At 61.6% G+C, this 20,393-nt stretch overlaps 1 protein-coding gene across 1 annotated transcript; it reads left to right on the forward strand.

Annotated features, from left to right (window-relative positions):
• The first annotated feature begins 449 nt into the window (after positions 1-449).
• ACBD4 (acyl-CoA binding domain containing 4) lies at positions 450-19,178 on the forward strand. Its single transcript, XM_065422744.1, has 9 exons — positions 450-570; positions 2,183-2,303; positions 2,399-2,483; positions 2,909-3,029; positions 10,304-10,410; positions 11,747-11,933; positions 16,701-16,888; positions 17,483-17,527; positions 18,576-19,178. Exons 1-9 carry the CDS (start codon positions 450-452, stop codon positions 18,699-18,701), a joined length of 1,101 nt encoding a protein of 366 aa, XP_065278816.1. The 3' UTR covers positions 18,702-19,178.
• Positions 19,179-20,393: the final 1,215 nt, after the last annotated feature.

Raw genomic sequence — 20,393 nt, forward strand, 5'->3', positions numbered from 1 at the left:
AGGGTCCATGCCGGGGGCACTAGGGAGGGCACCCTAGAGTAGGGCACTGCGGGGCGAGGTGGTTGGGCCCTGGGTCCAGTCTGGTGCGGGAGCGCTCGGGGTAGGAGCTGGGCACTCAGGACAGGGCTGTGGATCCACCCGGCAACTCCTGCTCCGGGCCAGCGCCTCCCAAGCCTGGTATGCCCGGTACAGAGCAGCTCCTGCGGGCGGAGGAGACCCAGCTGCCCTGTCGCCCCGGAGGGTCCCTGCTGGACGGGGCTGAGGGCAGGCGGGGCATTGGTGAATCGAGAGGTTCCTGCCTGGCAGGGCTGTGACCCCAGGGCAAACTCACAGACCAGTACGAAGTCCTGGCCCACATGCCCGAGCCCCAGAGCGCTGGGGAAGGCCCCTATCCGGCTCAGTGGCTCTGCCACAGCTGGGAGTGCCTCTGACAGGCCCCCCCGGCTAACATGGTGGGGTTGTGCTTCTCTCTCAGGTCCCGTGACTGGATGGGGATGGAGCCCACGGAGACGGACTACCAGGAACAATTCCAGGCCGCTGTCAGAGTCATTCAGGGCCTGCCTAAGAACGGTGAGTCCAGCATGCACTGCAGACGGCCTAGCGCGGGCTTTGCTGGCTGGATGTTGGGATGAGTTTCCATGTAGGCGAGGCTGAAGCTTGGTCACTTGGAACTGGACAAAGCCTAAGTGTCCAGTATGGACAGGCCTGTTCCGGCCCCCAGGAGACAGACTAGATGGGAACTAATGGACTGTCTCATCCTCCACCATGTGTCACATCACAAAACACCCTCACCATGGGCATGGACTGGTCCTCTCGTTGGCAGTCTTAGTAGAGAGGCCGAGGACTGGAAGGCCACTGAACTCTCCATCTCCTGCCACTAGAGCTGGCTCCCCAGAGCAGGGCAGAGGCAGGCTGAGTGAAGGGCACTGTGCTGCTGCTGCCCGGCGTGTATCAGTCCCCAGGACTCTCAGCCAGCACTTCCCACTTGCTGTAAGCACACACGCAAGCTCAGCTTGTAGCGTTTCTGTGCTCAGACCCTGCGGTGCTGGGGCGGATGCTAGCTAGCACTTGGAGAACACAGCTTAATTCCCAAATAGCCTGGTTCTGCAGCGCTGGCTCTAGTAAAAGGGTGGAAAAAATGGGTTTCTATCAGTTAAACTGTGTGACGTTGACAAGGTGCCACTTCACAGTCAGGTTTCTGACTGTAGCCGTGCTTTGGTGTCCTGTCCTGGCAAATCAGAATTCCACTGGCAATTACACCAGGGAGGATAAGAACAAAAGGTTGTTAATTCTCATGCTTCAGGCCACACACTCATCACCGGTGGGCGGTCAGGAAGGAAACTCTCCTTTGTAGGGTATTGTACAGTTAGGTGCATACATGGAGCAGAGGGACTCCTTTTCCTGGAGCATGCTGCATTGGCTGCTCCTGGAGGCAGGATACCGGAGTGGATGGGCCTTTAATCTGTTCTGTTCTGGCAGTTCCTATGGGCCTGATCTCCAGAGGTGCCGAGCACTTGCACTTCCCATAGACTTCAGTAAGGAGCTGCATGTGCTTAGCAGCTGTGAAGACCCAGCATTTATTTATGTACTTGTCTTTGGGCCACCCCACCCCCATGCTGGAAAATCTTGGCTCTGATGCTTTAGGCCATGTGACATTTCAGCTTACACTTAAGAGGAGAAAGGAGATCCGCTTTGTGCAGCCTTTTGTACCTGGCGGCTGCCCTCGTTGTTTCTCTCCCTGTATTAATAGCACCTGATGGTATATGGGGCTTCCCGCCCCAAAACACAAACACAGTTTCACTCGCCACTGAAACACAGCTACCTCTGGGGTGGAACGCAGCCGCTTTTTAACGGTGCACAGCAACACTACGCATCCTTTGAACTTTCCAGCTAAAACTGCAGGGGTATTTTTGGGAAGCAGAATGTAATTGAGTGGGAATTGAGCCAGGATTGTGGTTACCGCCCTGACTCATGGGTCCTTCAATGACCAAATGGTCACCTCAGCGCCATGCCTCTCTGAAGGGCAGAGCTCCAGCAGTAGGGGTGAGTGCTGGTCTAGTGGGCAGAGCGCCACCTACTGGCTCACAGCGTCAGGATGCCTGTAACCGGCCCTGAGTGGCCCTGGTGGGGAAGTGGTCGCAGTCCTTCTGCTTCTGCTCTGATGGCTTTACGTGTGTTCTAGGGTCCTACCGCCCCCCCTACGAGGTGATGCTGCGGTTCTACAGCTACTACAAGCAGGCGACAGTGGGCAGCTGTGAGATCCCCCGGCCTGGATTCTGGGATCCCATCGGCCGGTATAAGTGGTAAGGCTGAAACTGTAACTGCTTGGCATGAGTGCTGTGGCCTGCAGTGCAGCCTTGTTCGTGGGGCATCAGTCATGAGACCTTCTGGTTGGCAGGGACGCATGGAACAGGCTGGGGAAGATGTCCAAAGAGGAGGCCATGGCAGCGTATATCTCGGAGATGAAGAAGATAGCCCAGAAGGTACAGAGCTCCTTGTTTCCCTGCTGCGTGCAGCTCCTGGGGCTGCTTCACTCGCTCCCCATGTGCCTTGGGACACCCTGGAAGCAGTGCCCTCGGCATCGTCCCTGGTGGAGTGCAGGCCACGTGGTACCCACTGGCACAGCTGAGGGGCTCTGGCTGAGGAGGGCCTGGATTCAGAGTCGTCAGAAGGTGGGGAGGGCAGGGCGCTGGCAGTGCTGAGGAAGGGCCCCAGGCTGGGAAGAGCAGAGGTGCCCTGGCAGAGCTGGGGGGGGGAAGCTTTCGGAGCCCGCTTGCCATAGGCAGCAATGTCGGTCCCTCCCTTTCCCAGACACTGCGCTCTGGCCCAGGGTTTTAACGACCATTGCCTCAGTGCGGGATTCTCCATCTTCCGACTTGGCTACATACGAGCTGTTGGTTCTCTGCAGGTCATTGACACGATCCCGGCGGGTGAGATGTCTGAGGACGTGTTTGGGTTCTTCGAACCTCTCTATGAGGTGATACACGACATGCCCCGGCCCCCCGAGTCCTTCTTCAAGAAGAAGGCTGGTAAGCCTGGGGCATTGGGAGGGTGGCTGGGCTGGGCTGAAATGGGTAGAGCAGCAGCCTGGGAGTCAGGACTCCTGGGTTCTAGTCTCGGCTCTGCCACTTCCTTGCTGCAAGGTCTTGGACAAGCGGCTTCACCTCTCTGTGCCTCAGTTTCCCCATCCATGAAATTATACTTCCTTCTGCTGGTTCCCGCATGCCCTAGCCCATAAGAGAAACGACCCGTCCCTTCCGGCTCCCTGGCCATCCATCGCAGGCACTGATCTGGCCCTTCCTCTTCCTGTCAACCTGGACTCCCAGATGGCGTGCCCTCGAGGGCAGTGCGGCCTCGGCCCAGCTGCATCCAGCAAGCTGGCATTGCCCGACGTGGGTTTGTGCAGCAGAGGCCGAGCCCCTCGCCACCCCACTGCTGTGAAGGGGGGGAGTGGGGAATGAGATTACAGGGACCTGGAGGGGCTGGCCCTGGGCTTGCTCCTGACTAAAACTTGCGCCCAGTTTATCTCCATGTTCCTGAGACAGTGACTGTATGTGAGAGGCTCAGACCCTCCTCTACAGAGTGGGAGGAGGGCCAGGCTGGGCTGCAGGGATGCAATGGTGTTCTGACTAGGCTCCGCCCTCCTTCCTGTGCCCCGCCCCCCAGGGCAGGACACTGACTGCCCAGCTGCACAGCGTGACTGACAGCCTAGCTGGGGTTGTGTGGTTAAATCTGGGAGCCCAGTGTTAATGGAGACAGCCCCTCTGACCTTTAAAACATCAGCTTGCGCTTGCTTCCTCGCCGGGAGCGTTCATATCCGGGTCACTCGAGCTGCCACCAGCTGCTTTGGTCTGAGGGCAAACTCCTGCTCTGCCACGCAGACGGTGGCTCTGGCCATGGCTGCTGGTGGAGCAGGTATCTGAGCAGAGATCTGCCCTTTGCACTTGGAGCATGTCCCTGCCCTGGAAGCGCTGATAAGTGTTCGTTTGGCTGCCGCCAGTGCTTCGCCTTGCTGGTTGAGCCGTGAAATCATGAGGGGTAGGTTCCCCAGGGAGCAGCAGGAGAGCAGCGTTGAAAACGAGTCCTGCTATGGGGCTGGCCTGGGAACTGCGAGCCGGGCTTGGCGGGGCAGTGGGGGGTTCCCGCTGAAGAACAGCCCTGGAGCACCCACGGAGTCGGCATCTGTGGCACTGCGTGACTGGCTTAGACCCTGCAGCAGGAGGGCCTGTATCTAGGGGAACTCCGTGGTCTTGGCCTCATGTCAGTGCTGGATCCTCGTTGGAACCTGTGGGTGATAGAAACGTGCTCTGTTGTCTCCAAAACGGAAACACAGAGCCGAAGCTACCAGCCATTGCCCATCTCAGGGGGTCTTCATTCGCGACAGCATGGCGCGCCCCGCCCCCGTAAACCTGCACACGTGGCCTCTGACTATGGATGGGACAACGTTGTTAATTCGAGACCTATGGGGAAGCTGTTGACTCAGGCTTCATACAGAGTGAGAGGAGGCGGCTGCTTAACTCCTGATTTAAATCACTTGGTTTGTTTTTAGTCATTGATTTAAATCAGGATGAAGATTTGTAAAAACTAATCTGAAAGTTTGTCCTATTGCAGCTCTAGGTTTAAAATGGATGAGCTCAGTTCAAAATGCTGGTGTTTGGTAGGGTTGCCACCATTGGTAGGGTTTCCTGTTTGAATTCTATAGAACTGCTATAAGAACATCAGAATGGCCAGACTGGGTCAGACCAAAGGTCCATCTAGCCCAGTATCCTGTCTACCGACACTGGCCAATGCCAGGTGCCCCAGTGGGAATGAACAGAACAGGGAATCATCAAGTGATCCATCCCGTCACCCATGGCAAACAGAGGTTAGAGCAAGGGTCTCAAACACGCGGCCCGCGGGGCTATTTCCTGCGGCCCGCCGAGCAGCTGGCGCCCACCCCGGCCTACCTCCAGGCCAGGAGTGGGCAAACTACACCCGCGGGATTGCCCCCCTTGAGCCCCATGCCGGCTGGCATCATGTCCCTGCGGCCGAGGCGGGGGGGGAGGGGGGAAGCAGAGGGCTCAGTCTGTGTGTTGCCCTGGCTTCCAGGCACGCCCCCCCGCAGCTCCCATTGGCCGGGAACGGGGAACTGCGGCCAATGGGAGCTTCGGGGGAGGTACCTGGAGGAGTGGCAAGCAACGTGCGGAGCCCTGCGTCCCCCTCCCCCAGGGGCCGCAGGGACATGGTTCCAGCTACTTCCCAAAGCGGGGCGGGGCCGGGGGCCTGCCCTGGCCGTGCGCTGCTGCCATCCCGGAGCCCGAAGCCCTCCTGCACCCTGCCCCCCAACTCCCTGCCCTGAGCCCCCTGCCTGCACCCCAAACCCCAACCCCCGCCCTGAGCCCCCTGCTGCATCCCACACCCCTCCTGCACCCCAACCCCTTGCCCTGAGCCCCCTGCCTGCACCCCAATCCCCTGCCCTGAGCCCCCTGCTGCATCCCACACCCCTCCTGTACCCCAACCTCCTGCCCTGAGCCCCCTGCTGCATCCCACACCCCTCCTGCACCCCAACCCGTTGCCCTGAGCCCCCTGCCTGCACCCCAATCCCCTGCCCTGAGCCTCCTGCTGCATCCCACACCCCTCCTGCACCCCAACCCCTTGCCCTAAGCCCCCTGCCTGCACCCCAATCCCCTGCCCTGAGCCCCCTGCTGTACCTCACACCCCTTCTGTACCCCAACTCCCTGCTCTGAGCCCTTGCCTGAACCCCAACCCACTGTTGCACCCCAACTCCCTGCCCTGAGCCCCCTGCTGCATCCCACACCCCTTCTGCACCCCAAGCCCCCTGCCTGCACCCCAACCCCCTGCTGCACCTCAACTCCCTGTCCTGAGCCCCCGTCACACCCCTCGTGCCCCCTCTGGGGTGGGGACTTCAGGGGAGGGGTTGGAATGGGGGCAGGGAAGGGGTGGGAAGAGGCGGGGCCTCATGGAAGGGGTGGAGTGGGGGCAGGGCCAGGGGCAGCGAGGGGGTGTGTGTCAGTGATTCGGCCCTCGGGCCAATGAACTAGCCCTCATGTGGTCCTCGTGGTCATTTGAGTTTGAGACCCCTGAGCTAGAGACACCATCCCTGCCCATCCTGGCTAATAGCCATTGATGGACCTATCCTCCATGAACTTATCTAGTTCTTTCTTGAACCCTGTTATAGTCTTGCCCTTCACAACATCCTCTGGAAAAGAGTTCCACAGGTTGAATGTTGGGAATCATTAAGAAATTGATAGATAATAGCACAGAAAATATCATGTTGCTTCTATATAAATTCATGGTATGCCCACATCTTGAATACAGTGTGCAGATCTGGTTGCCCCATCTCAAAAAAGATATATTGGAATTGGAAAAGGTTCAGGTTTCTTCACACAACACACAGTCAACCCGTGGAACTTTTTGCCAGAGGATTTTGTGAAGGCCAAGACTATAACAGGGTTCAAGAAAGAACTAGATAAGTTCATGGAGGATAGGTCCATCAATGGCTATTAGCCAGGATGGGCAGGGATGGTGTCCTTAGCCTCTGTTTGCCAGAAGCTGGGAAGGGGCAACAGGGAATGGATGATTCTCTTCTGTTCATTCCCTCTGGGGCACCTGGCATTGGCCACTGTCGGCAGACAGGATACTGGGCTAGATGGACCTTTGGTCTGACCCAGTCTGGCCATTCTGATGTTCCATGCATTTATCTAGTTCTTTTTTGAACCATGTTATAGTCAAATTGACGAGGGTTCAGAGAAGAGCCACAAGAGTGATTAAAGGATTAGAAAACCTGCCTGACAGTGATCAACTAGATTAAGCTCCTTGATCTTAACAAAGAGAAGGTTACGGGGTGACTTGATCGCAGTCTAGTACCTACATGGGGAGCAGATGATTTAATCATGGGCTCTGCAGTTTAGCAGAGACAGGTGTAACATGATCCCGTGGCTGGAAGTGGAAGCCAGACAAATTCAGATCTGGAAATAGGGTGTGAATTCTTACCAGCGAGGGCAATGAAGCACTGGTACAACTTACCCCGGGTCCCTCAGTGGCACTCTTTAAATCAAGGTTGGCTGTTTTTCCAACAGCTCTGCTCCAGGGCTTGTTCTGGGGCAGAGGTCTGACCTGTGCTCTATGGGAGGTCAGAGTGAGGGATCACAGTCTGACGACAAACAAGGCGAAACTGCCTCCCGTGATTTCCCTTGGCCAAACGGAGCCACGCAAGGAGTTGACCGAAGAGCCTGGTTCCAGGGTCGTAAAGCAGCTGCTGACTCAAGGATGCTCTACTCAAGGCATGTTAAACAGGCCCGATTCCAGACCGTGCTGGAAACCTGCTGGCTGAACTCAGACCTCTCCTTGGTGTCTCAAAGTGGCCTTCCTCCCCCACCCCCATCACTAACCCCGTTTGAAGCCCTCGGCCATGCAGCGTGAGGTGAGTTGGCTTCATAGACTCGCTCCCTGTCAATCACCTGAGCTGCGGAGCTGAAGTAGAGCAACGCGTGTCTGACCACGGGACTCTTCAGCCGACAGCGTCCCGCCCGTTAAGGAGTGGAAGAGAGGCACTTTGTGAACGGACGTCCCTATGGACAGCAGAGTGCAGCTTCTGGTCAGGGAAGCAGCTATGTGATACCAACCCCTCCCCCTGCATCAGTGCCCCCACCCCTGTGCCAGCAGATGGGAGGCACAGACAAGCTTCCCTCTGGTGAGCCCTGCAGGAGCGGGCACAGCTAGGGGAGAGCGCCTCGCAGTCTGCTCTGGCACTGTGAGAATAGGACGGTTATTACCCGTCACCAGGCAGCAAGACCCAGCCTGTGTTCTCACGTCTCGGGGGCATTTGCTGTGTTCAGTTCCTAGCCCCCGGCACAGCAATGTGACCTCCTGAGCAAAGCAGGGCTCCTCTGGGGAGAGAATAGCCGTGCAGGGGGAGTTCGCTGCCTGGTCTGTCGCTCTGTTTGCCGTAACTGGTGGGGATGCAGGACAGATCCAGGGGAGCCCCGTAAGCCACTCGCTTTCTGGGCCCCGGGGACTCTGCACCCCTTGGAGGAACGGGGCCCGCACTCCTAGTGTGAGCACATTGGTACCACTAGCAACCTCTGTGAGCCACTTCCGCAGAGCCCAGGGCCCTAGTGTTAACCCCGTGCATGCTGCATCCCACCATGGCTGTAACCAAGGGTCGAATCGCTGGCCAAAGCTGGGACCAAGGCCCTCATGGCCAAGCAGCTCCTCCAGGGCTACGGACAGCCTAGACAGGGTGTCTGCTGGGCCAGGCCTGCTGCACACTGCTCCTGTCGGGAGAGCTGCCATCCTGGCTCAAGCGACTCTCACTGGCGCTGCCCCTCGTGGCTTGCTGGAAGTGGGGGATCTAGGGCACAGCAGGGCAGCCAGCCGGTGTTTGCTTGGCTCCTGCCCGGAGCCCATCCTGTGGGGTCACCTTGCCCAGTGCCGCAGGCTCCCTCATGCCAAGGCCTCCTGTCTGCCACCCACATAGAGCTGGAATCACCCGGGCCAGGCTGGGATCTGCCCCATGTCTGAGATCCCAGAGGAAAGACACTCACCTCCTCCCCACACACCCATGCGTGGCCCTGTGACACTCCAGCCCTCCCAGAGATGGACTCATGGAGCTCTGGAGTTAGCTTAACAGAGAGACAGTTTGATGATGGCCTGTAAATACCTACAGGGGCACGAATATTTGGTAATTGAGGGCAGACAAAGGCCTAACAAGATCCAGGGGCCAGATGCTGAAGCTAAGTAAAGTCCGAACAGAAACCGGGTTTTTAGCAGCGAGGGTAACTAGCCAGCGGAGCAGCTCCCCCCGGGCCGCAGCGGAGAGGGGTCTGGTCCTTCCTGTGCAGTGTGGGAAGCAGTCAGGATGGGGGAAGCGCTGTCAGTAGCGCCCCCATAGGGAAATGGAGGGAGGCTGCTCCGAGGGCTTCCCGTGTCAGTGTGGAGGTGGGTGGCCCAGCGCATGCTCAGCCGCAGGCGGGAGAGGCCCCTTTAGCAATCCCCTCCCCAAGGCGAAGGGGGCGGGAATGGGTTATATCACTCCTCAGGTCTCCTTACTGTGAGGAGAACAAACCCAGTGTCCTATCTGGCAAGGGCACAGGGCCTGCACCCCAGGGCGGGGTGGGGGTTGGCACAGGCGCAGGGCCTCCACCCCAGGGCAGGGTGGAAGTGGGCAGGGGTCGGGTGGTGGCTGGCACAGGGTCAGGGCCTGCACCCCAGGGTGGGGTGGAAGTGGGCAGGGGTCGGGTGGTGGCTGGCCCAGGGGCAGGGCCTGCACCCCAGGGCAGGGTGGAAGTGGGCAGGGGTCAGTGGTGGCTGGCCCAGGGGCAGGGCCTGCACCCCAGGGCGGGGTGGAAGTGGGCAGGGGTCGGGTGGTGGCTGGCCCAGGGGCAGGGCCTGCACCCCAGGGCGGGGTGGGGGTTGGCAGGGGTCGGGTGGTGGCTGGCTGCATTCTCGGCCAGGATGATTGTTTTGGCTGCAGGATTCCGGTGTGTGGTTAGTCCGTGGTGGGGCATGTGGGCCGTGTGTGGCTCTTGTAACTCCCAGGACGTGGGGCTTCTCTTGGCTGCGAGTCACATTCAGTGGCGCTTTCTCCCATCCAGGAAGCTTCACAGGAGGTCTCACCCCCACCAGAGTGCCAGGTCGGGGGCCATGGCAGTCTTGTCATTTGTCCTCCTCATTAGTGTCTGAGGTGGCCAGGGCCCTGCGCTGTGTCCTGGGGAGAGTGTTATGTAGTGGGCACAGCAGGGCCATGATTGAGAGCCTGGACTCCTGGCTCTGCTACTGACTCCATGGCCTTGGGCACATCCCTTCTCCTCCCAGTTCCCCATCTGTACAGTGAGAGTGATGTGCAATGAGGTGAGCTCCAGGGCTTTGTGTGAGCCAGGGGCGGTGAGATCCCAGATGAGCGGCACTCGGGGAAGGATCAAACCTCCGAGGTGCACCTGCTGGGCTTTGCTTCCTGTGCATGGCTCTTTGGCCTTCCAGTGACTGCCCCAGCCTGTGGCTCTGGGTCACAAAGGACACTGATTAGACTGAAAATCCTTCTGCTCAACATCCTGTACTGCTGCGATGAGCCCCCTGCTCTCCTGGTGCCCGGCCAGAGAGTGCCCCCCCCCACCCCTGCCGAGCTGCCCACGTCCCCCCGAGCCGCCCGCGTCCCCCCGAGCCGTATGTGTCCCCCACCCCTGCCGAGCCGCCCGCGTCCCCCCCCCAGAGCCATGTGTGTCCCCCCGCCAAGCCGCCCATGTCCCCCACCCGAGCCGTGGGCATTCCCCCACCCCGCTGAGCCGTGCGTCTCCCGTTCCAGGCGGCGGGCCGGGCCGGGCTGACGAAGCCCTTGAGAGCAGCCAAGTGACCAGTGACTCGGAAAGTGAAGTCTACAGCGACACCCTGGAGCAGATAGAGCCTGGTCAGGTAACGCCGCTCATGGAGCGAGCCAACGTGGGGCCTGGCTCCAGACACCTTCGTGGCCCTGTGCCAAGAGCTCGTCCCTCCTTCCACACAGCCATTCCCCCACTCCACTGAGCACGGTGCCCCGATTTCCTGTGCCAGGCCTGGGTCTGCAGCACCCTGTCCTAACCTGCCTCTGCTCAGCAGGGGTCAGACTTCCCTTCGGGCCCCTACCCCTGCCTGGTGAACCCAGTATCCCTTGCTGCCCTCTGGGCACCTGCACTGGAACCCTGTTCTCCGGCCGTCCCCAGGGAATCCTGCGCAATGCTGAACCTCCCAACCCGAGGAGACGATGAGTTGCTCAGTCAGAGCCCTGATCGCAGCTGTGCCCCCCTCCGTGTGCACCGGGCGGGGGCCTCGCTCGCTGCAGAGCATGAGCCCCCCGCTCCCGTCACGTGTGTGGGATCAGGGAGGGAAGGACCCCTCGGGACCCTGCACCGTGCTTGGAGGCAGTGGGAGGAGAGTCCCAGCCCATGTGCTCCCACCAACAGCAACTAGTGGAAGCTCCTTCATCAGTATTGCTCTCGGACCCCCCAGAGCTGCCACTGCTGGCTCCATGGAGAGGGGAGGGGAATGGCTCCGTGGGTGGAGCTTGGTCTGGTTTCAGTTAGTTGTACTAGGAGGAGGCGTGGCTGTGGGAATTATGCAAATCAAAACTCAGTGTCTCTCACCCCAGGTGTTCATGGGTGGTTCTCTGTGCTGCGGATTGGCCAAGGGACCCACTGCACCCCATGCCATGTTTGCTCAGGCTTTTGCTGGTTGCTTCTAGCCCAGTCCTCGGGCAGCAGGATAATTCAGGGGTTACCCCAGGGCTGGGGCGGGGAGCTCACAGACTGTCAGGTATAGCCCAGGCTATCCCGCTGTGAGATGTTCTGTGTAGGATTAGTGGTCCTTTGGGGGTATAAAATGCCAGTGAAAGTCTTGTGTTTAGTGGGGGGAAGCCTGGGCTGGTACCCCTGGATCTGTTCCTAGCTTTGCTGCAGTGGCTGAGTCACATCTTTTGTCTGTAAAATGCACGTGATGACACCTGTCTCCTGCCAGGTTTAATCAAAGCCCTTGGAGACCCTCATTTGCAGGGTGGCAGAAAGGCAAATTATTTGCAGGTGGCTGTTGTGTGTGATGTGGGGAAGGGGCACAGAGCAGGGGAGCGGCTCATCCCAGGACATGCAGCGGGTCTGGACATGGAACCAAGCCCTGATTCCCTAGCTGGCCTCTCCCTGCACCCTACAGGCTGGATGCTGCGTTCCCCTGGCACTCGTGGGTCTCACTGCAACTCTTGCTGCCCTTTCCCCTCACGCAGGCTGGTCAGCGCGTGGCCGGGCAGAGCCTTTCCCTAAGCAGTCCTCACATAGCCAGCCTGCGAGCCGATGTTGGGCGTGAGTCCCTGGCCCAAGCACCGGAAAGCTGCGGGGAGGGAGAGCTGAGCGAAGGCGGTGGACTAGTCGGGCGGAGCAGCGATGACCCCAGGCCCCTGAGCACAGAGAGAGGTGGGTGTGGCACCAGCCCTGTGCTGGGTGGGGTGGGGCAGAGCCAGGGGCCTCAGAGCTAGGTGGAGGTGGGGCCAGGTCTGTCTCTGGGTTTGCTGGTAGTGGGGTGCTGGGTGGGGCCTGAAGCCTGGGAGCTGGGTGGAGGTGGGGCCAGGCCTGTCTCTGGGTTTGCTGGTAGTGGGGTGCTGGGTGGGGCCTGGGAGCCGGGTGGAGGTGGGGCCGGGCGTGCAGGCCTGTCTCTGGGTTTGCTGGTAGTGGGGTGCTGGGTGGGGCCTGAGGCCTGGGAGCTGGGTGGAGGTGGGGCGTGCAGGCCTGTCTCTGGGTTTGCTGGTAGTGGGGTGCTGGGTGGGGCCTGAGAGCTGGGTGGAGGTGGGGCGTGCAGGCCTGTCTCTGGGTTTGCTGGTAGTGGGGTGCTGGGTGGGGCCTGGGAGCCGGGTGGAGGTGGGGCCGGGCGTGCAGGCCTGTCTCTGGGTTTGCTGGTAGTGGGGTGCTGGGTGGGGCCTGAGAGCTGGGTGGAGGTGGGGCGTGCAGGCCTGTCTCTGGGTTTGCTGGTAGTGGGGTGCTGGGTGGGGCCTGGGAGCCGGGTGGAGGTGGGGCCGGGCGTGCAGGCCTGTCTCTGGGTTTGCTGGTAGTGGGGTGCTGGGTGAGGCCTGAGGCCTGGGAGCTGGGTGGAGGTGGGGCAGGGCATGCAGGCCTGTCTCTGGGTTTGCTGGTAGTGGGGTGCTGGGTGGGGCCTGAGGCCTGGGAGCTGGGTGGAGGTGGGGCCGGGCATGCAGGCCTGTCTCTGGGTTTGCTGGTAGTGGGGTGCTGGGTGGGGCCTGAGGCCTGGGAGCTGGGTGGAGGTGGGGCGGGGCGTGCAGGCCTGTCTCTGGCTTTGCTGGTAGTTCAGCTCCATGCCGCAGTGGCGGGCGGGGGGGTGAGCTCTGGCTGTGCTGATACGCAGCAGGGAAGGGAAAGACACTGAGTCAGGGAAGCAGATGCTGGGGCCAAGGAGCCCTTGGGCTGAGCACCTGCCGGGTGACTGCTGGGTCTGCAGGAGGGGAACAGCCACAGGTGCTGGAACGGGGGGGGCTGCTGCACCCCCTGGTCTGATGTGGTTTCCACCATATGCAGGGTTTACAGTTTGGTTCAATGACTCTCAGCCCCCCCCCCCCCCCCCCCGTGCACATTGTCCCAGCCCCCTGGGAGCAGCTGAGCCAGGCAGTTGGTGAGGAGCTAGAGAGCCGGTCGCCAGGTCGATTCCAGCCCAGCCCTGGCTGCGCCGTGTCCTCTGCTGAAGAGTTGGTGGGTCTGAGGGACGGGGTGTGTCGCACATGCTGACGCCATGTGGGCAGAGCCACCAGGGACCAAATGGGCCACGGAGACCAAAGCCCCCCCACCTCCCCAGGAGGTCCTGCCAGGGCAGAGCTCAGGCACATGCTGGCCCAGTTCAGTCTCTTTAATGGCCCCATCCCACGAGGCGCTGAGTACCCCCCCTGCTTCCCTGAGAGCTGGGGCTAGTGTCTGTGCCCTGGCTGTGCCCAGCCGCCTCTTCCCGAGGCATTTGGCTTGTGGCTGCCCCTCAGGCAGGCCCTGACTAGACTCAGCCCACGAGCGTGATTCCCACTGCGCTCTGTGGGTCACGTTTCAGGAGGCCGCTGTCACATGACCAGCCCAGTCCTGTGGAAACGCCAGCTGGGCAGGTCTGATGCCTCTGCCCTCTGCACACGCAGTTCGGGGTTTGCACCCCCCAGGCAGTGGGGCAGCATGTGCAACGGGAGCCCGGGCACATATTGCAAGTGCTCTCAGGAGGCCTGTCGGGCAGGTGGCCGGCTGTGTGTGAGTTGTGCCCAGGACTGAGACTGGGCCCATGGGCTGTGACTCTCCTCGCTGAGGAACGGTTCCTGAGGAGCGTCTTGGCAGGTCTCTTCTGAGCACATTGAGTGCGGGAAGCTGCTGCCTTTGTCTTCTGGCCGCCCAGCCCCGCAGGAGGTGTCTGGTTCAGGGCAGCTCAAGTGGCCAGGGCCATCTGCATGCAGGCAATGCCATGTCGTAATTACTGCGCCCGCCCAGCACTCTTGGACATTAATGGGTTACGGCTGGCAGCGCCTCTGTGAGCCGGGTCAGTGTCATCATCCCTCTTACACAGGGGAAACTGAGGCACGGAGAAGAGAACTTGTGCCCAGGCTGCTGGCACACAACCATGTGCCCTCCCCACAGGACCCTTCTTCCCCTCCCCTCGCCGCTCAGCCTGACGCGCCCCAAGCACCCCCAAGGCGCAGCTCCTCGGGGCGGCAGGGGACAGCCTGGGCTCAGCGGTGGGAATGGGCCGATGTTGGCCATGGACATGTGGACAAATCCGTCCTCTCTCAACAAGCCCCCCAGGCTCCAGGGTGCCCCATGGCACAAGCCTGAGGCTCCCCAGGGGTTCCCCGTCCAGTCCTGACAGGGAGAATCCTCCACCTCCCTTGGGGCGCTGTTCCCATGGCTACATACCCTCGCTGCTCATGTGCCCCCAGAGCCGCCCCCTCCAGCGAGGGCTGGGTAAAGCAGCCCAGCACCGGGCTGAGGAGGAAGGCGACGCCCCACGGCAAGGCCACGTGCGATCCTGTCTGTGCTTTGTCACGCGTCTGCCCCACTCGCCTCTAGAGGGGGCGAGTCCCTGCCAGCGCCGTGCCGCAGACGTGGAAGGCGGGCACTGGCATCCTGCCCTCTCGAAGCAGAATCCAGCTTATCTCCTCCGTTCACGTTCCGTCAGCCCCATCCCAGATTGCTTGGCCTTGACAGGTTAATTTGTAACAGCTCTCGGCATAAGGCCACCCTGGGGCTGAGTGGGTGCAGAGCGGCCCCTGGGCTTGGCCTGCTCCTTTCCCAGCCTGGTGCCTCCGTGGCAGGAGCTGCTCTCTGCTCCCGAGTGCTGCTGTGAGGTGCGGCTCCAGTCTGCGTTAGCTGGTAGGGCCCGGGGCTGCCAGCCGGAACCAGGGGCGCTGGTCTGCGCTCTTTGCAAAGCCCTCTCTGCATCCCGCCCCAGTGCTCCGGGCCTGGGGGGCCTGCAGCACGGAGGGATACAGTGCAACCTGAGGAGCAGGACAGACCACAGGGCTGGGAGTCAGAACTCCTGGGTTCTCAGACTCACCGGGTGACCTCGGGCGAGCCACGTGATCTCTCTGTGCCTCGTTACAGCCACGCTGTGCCTCGAGCTAGCAGTGTCCATTGGAGGCACACCCCACCCGCACCCACAGCACACCCTGGGGCCCAGACAGCGACACTAGGTCATGGCGCTGGGGGCTCCGTGCCGGCGCTGGGGGCTCCGTGCCAGCGCTCGGTCAGACGGGGGCGGTTGGCTCAGTGCAGCTGCCTCTCCTCGGGGATTGCAGGGCGGTGGGTTCAGGCATTGGCCAGGCTGCCGAGCCAGATCTCTGCTCTTCTCCCCTAGCCCTGAGACGCTGGGCCTGGGCCTGGCTGGGAGCAGGGTGAGGGGCCTGGGCGGCCGGCAGTTTAGCTTGGGGTCCGCGCAGCAAGAGACGTGTCGCTGACTCCGGATGAGCATTGCCCGCCTGTTCACACACAGCAAAGCACCGACGCGCTCCCATTGCTCTCCGGGGCGGGGCGGGGTGGGGGGGAAATGCTCTATTGTCTCGGGCTCTGCTGACGCCCTGGCCAGTTTGTTTGGGCACCTGAAGGGGAGCTGAGCCCTTCTGAAGACATGAGTCCTGGGGCTCTGGGTCCATGCTTGGCTGAGCCTGCATTGCTGGGCTGGCTCAGCTTGGGAGGGGTGGCCTGTTCGCAGCGTTTGCCGTCAGACAGGCCCTGAGTTCGTGCGCTGAGCACAGGGCTTGGCTGTAGCGGGCCCAGCCTTCCTGCTCTCCAGGGGCCTGAGAGCCCAGGGGCCTGATGTCTTGGGTTTCCCCACAGAGGCAGGGCCATCCCCTCCCCTGCAGCCGCCTGCCACCCCAGGGAACAGCCCGGCGCGAGCTTGTTCCCCAGCCAGACTGCCACAAGGGGCCGCTTGGTGGTGTGGTACAGACACCTGGCCCCATGGACTGAGACCCCCCCACTACCCAGCAGACTTCACAGCCTGGAGACCCACCCGTTTGTGTCACGCAGGCCACCAGGATGCCTCTCTGTAGGCTTGGGCTGACACCCACCGTGACCCACCAGGGTGAGGTCTGCAGGGCAGTTCCCCGGTGGAGCGGGCAGCAGGCCATCCAGCACCAATGGCCCGGATGCTGGGAGCAAGCAACGTGCCAATGAGTCGAGGCACCTGGGTCCCTGGCGTACTTTGCTCATAGCCGGCGGCCAGCTGCACTCACTAACACGTCGGATGGCTCCTGCTATGTGCTGCCCCCTGCTGGAGTTAGCGCTGAGGTGGTGCTTACCCAGCCCTTCCTGATGCTTCTCCTGCCCGGGGGAACATCTGCTTCCCCCAGCCTGGGAGTCTCGCCAGTCTGCCGGGGGGCAGGGGTGCTCTGGCCCCAATAGCCGAACCATGGGCTGGGGATTGGACAGAGCTGTGCCACCGTCCCCCATCTGAGTGGGTTCCAGCTGAGCACGTCCTCCCAGCCGAAGGTCACTGCCCGGCCACCCCAGAATCCCCCAGGGGAAGAGGCTTGTACCTGCTGGGGTTAGCCCCAGCCTCGCACCACCGAGCCGCACCCACCTGGGCTGTAACTGGCCTGGGCCTGCAGCGTCCCTCGATTACAAACTCTGGGGCAGCCGTCTAGGCCGACGCCTTGTCCTCCCTGATCTGTCCCTCTGGCATCCTTGTCTGTCCGTCCTGCCCCACAGAGCTGCCGGCTGCCCTGGGAGCGTGCGGAGCCAGGGGCTGTCCTGATGCTGACCAGGGAGACGCAGCGAGCGCAGGGCTCCGGCCGGAGCTGGATGTGCAGCTGCTTGGCACCGTCCGCGCCCTGCAGGACAACATGCGGAGCGTCTTGAAGAGGCTGAGCCACCTGGAAAGGCTGAGCACCGCGCAGGTACGTGCCCCTCACCATGGCGTGGCCACAAGGGGGCGTTCCAGGCCGGACACCCCCATGCGCACACACACCCTTGGTTAAAATCAGGGGCGGGGGGCAGATGGTCACTATCAGACCCCAGGGCCTCACAGCAGCAAGGTGAGCTCCAGGTAGAGCCGGGCTCTGCTCTGGCCAGTGGCTGGGAGGCTCGGGGCTAGGCTGGATGGAGCCTAGGATGCGCATGGCGCTGCCGGTGGGGGTTTAGCGCCGCTCTGACGCTGACTCACGGGGTGACCCAGCAAGTCCCTTCTCGCGGGGCGGGGCGTCGGGAAAGGGACAGCGGAAGGGCGCTGTGCTGGTGTGGGAGCCCCGGGGTGCAGAGCAAGGAGACGTTGCCCTAGACTGGGGGGGGGGGGGCGGATGCCATTATGCCCATGGAGGGTGTGTGCAGTGAACGTGGCAGTGGTGTTTCTACATAGCAGTAAATGGGTGAGGCTGGGCTCCCATCACTGGGCCCAGCTTCCCAGCCTCTCGCACCAGCCCCGTTACCAAGGAGCCGGCGCCGTTACCCGCCAGCCCACGTGGCGCTGAGCCGAGCCTCTTTCTGTCTTTCAGGGGCACGAGTCTGGGTCTGGCCCTCGCCACCCGCTGGGTCCACAGGTACGGCTGTGCTCCAAGACGCGTTGCGCTGCAGGCCCAGCTGCGAGCTGCTGCCCCGGTTTCCCGGCAGATCCTTCATCTCCCAGTCACACGTGCAGTGCGGCTGGGCCCCCCTCGCCACGGCTGGATTACAGCCGGATCCTGGGGAGCTGCCCCAGCTGGCTCGGGGGAGCGGGGCAGCGGGGGAGGAAGGGCCTGGGAGGTTCTGTCCCTGGGCAGGGAGAAGGACAAGGACTCCAGGAGGAAGAAGTGGGGAGAGACACTTAGGCTTAGCTTGCAGCTGCCTACTGGGCTTGTGCAGCCTGGAGTGGCGAGTCGACCAGCCCCAGCAGCTGGCAGAGCAGAGTCTGGGAGCCAGACCCTCGTCCGCCCAAAGCCACCGCGGGTTCAGCCCAGCCATGCTCTGCGCTGACCCCAGACCCGGGGGCTAGTGGGGTTCTCCTGCATTCAGCTGCTGCCCAGGGCACTGGCCACTTCAGCAAACGAGGCCCGGGTGTCTAAAGGCAGGTCCCCAGCTGGGCGGCAAAGCAGCGGTCCGGGACTCAGGAAACCAGGCGTCTCTTCCCCGCTTGGCCACAGGCTCCACGTGTGGTCTGGGGTGAGTCTCTGTTGGGGTCCGAACCCTGGCTGGGCCCCTTCCTCCTAGTGAGTGACAGCCCTGGATGAGCAAGGGGCCTTCAGTCCTGCCCTTGGTATCTGCCGTGGTTTGCCTCTGTGAGATGGGGTGATTTCCCCCCCCATGCGCCCCCCCCTCCGGAGGGAGTCGTGTGAGACGCTTGCTAGCAACTACGGTGACAATACGCCGAAAACTTGGGCCCTAACGCTGCGTCTCAGGCTCTCCCAAAGGGAGATGGTGACGCTGTCTCTTGGGGAGGGGGTCTGGGGGTTACTGAGCTAGAGACGCTAATAGAGCCGAGAACCAAAGTGCAGCAGCAGCAGGGGCCCCTCTCTGAGCCCCTGGGCCCAGCATCTGTGAACAGCACAGCACCCAGGAGCCCTCAGGGTCGCTAACCCCTCCCCACTGCCCTGTGCTTGTTCCTCTCTGCAGAAGCCGTCCCGCTGGCCACTGGAGGTCTCTGCTCGCACCCTGCTGTTCCTCCTCGCCTGGCCCTTCCTCGTCCAGTGGCTGCTGCGGCGTTTCCAGCGCAGGAAAAGGGGATTGTTCTCTGTCTGAACGGGCAGCACTGAGCGGAAACCCCAGGAACGCGCTGCCTGGCTGGAGCTTGCAGCTCAGCCATCGGGACTCAGCACCCAGCAGACCCGCAATGGGTAACGGAAGTGGTTCCCTTCCCAGGAGCTGGGAAGGAGAACAATCCAGGCAGCGCTCGCTGGGGGAGCGACGGGCTGTCCCCCAGGTGCCAGGGACAGCTCCTCTGAAGGACAAACCAGTCCAGAAGTGTGGCAAGGAGAGATCGGATTCAGCACTTACTCAGCAAGCTCGGAGCCGTCAGCTCGGTCGGGGGGACCCCAGCCTGGGTCTGGCCCAAGCATGTTCACCTCTGAGACGCCATTTCACTTGCGGGAGGACAGGGGGACTCTCATGTGAGACCTGCCAGCAGGCTCCTCTGTCTCTCCCCACTCGCACGCTCAGGTGACCTGCACCACGACAGTGGCAGCAGATGAAACGCCCCATTAAAGAAAAACAGCTTTTCTGCTGTCTGCTCATGTCGTTAGTCGTAGGGTGGATGGTGCAGCGAACATGAAGCACAACAGCCAGCCTGCAAGAGGCCGTTCACCATAGAGAGAGCCGGTGGGGCAGTGGTTTGGGGGCTAGCCTAGGAGACCTGGGTTTGAGTCACTGCACTCCCCATGTGACCTGGTACATCACCTAGGCCCAGATCCTCACAGGTATTTAGGTGCCTAACTCCCGTTGAGTTCAGGGGGAGCACGGCCTCTCAGCGCCGGTCTCTCTGTCCCTCCCTCCCCTGTACAGTGGGGTAATGGCACTGCCCTCCCCCCGCCCCCCCCCCGGCCGTGTTGTGAGGATAAAGACATGTAAAGGGTGGTGGGAGCTGGCTAAGGGCCGTGGGCACAGGTCATCGGGAAGCACCCCTTGCAGTGTCAGCTGCCTCATGCGTTCTCGCAGAAGCCCTCGTTCTCAATTGCTTTTCACTTTGCCAGGCTGTGACCGACGTTTCCCTTCCTGGCTGTGGCTGCCTCCGTTTCTGTTGAAATGGTTCAGCCATTTGGGAGGACGAGATTAGGGGACAATATGTTTTGCCCATGTTAAAAAAACAAATTCTTATAGCTGTGGTTGAGAAGCTCTTGCGCCCCGGTGCTTTGGAGCAGGTACTTGGAACTTGGCAGGAGTCACCTGGTGCCAGATGTGCACCTTGGCTTCTCCCACGAAAATTTACCCATTCGGCCAAGTTAGAAGCCTCTGAAAAGTTGCACTTCGCACATGCTCAGTAGAGACTTGTTAGTTTGGCAGCTAAAGTCTCCGCAGGTTCTGTCTGCACTGAGCATGCTCCAGAGAGAGCCGGTGGGGCAGTGGTTCGGGGGCTAGCCTAGGAGACCTGGGTTTGAGTCACTGCACTCCCCATGTGACCTCAGCAGGGGCTGAGCTGGACTTTCCTGGGAATTGCTGGTCCCAGCTGCTGGGGATCGCTGTGGCCCTGAGCCCGGAACAGAGCAGGGCGCTTGCCCCTCCAGTGCGCTCAGAGCTCCCCTGCTGGGCCCAGGCAACGTGGAGGAGAAGGCAGAAGCAGCTTGACTCAAAGGGAGTGGGGTGAGGAGAGGGGACAGGGCAGGGGGATAAGAGTCGGGGGGCAGGAGCCAGGGTGGGTTGCGATGGGATTGGGGAGACATGGGCAGGAGCTGGCGGGAAGGATGGGGGAGGGACAGGCAGGAGCTGGTGGGGATAACA

Source organism: Emys orbicularis, chromosome 25 (genome assembly GCF_028017835.1).
Source record: "Emys orbicularis isolate rEmyOrb1 chromosome 25, rEmyOrb1.hap1, whole genome shotgun sequence".
Lineage (NCBI taxonomy): Eukaryota > Metazoa > Chordata > Testudines > Emydidae > Emys > Emys orbicularis.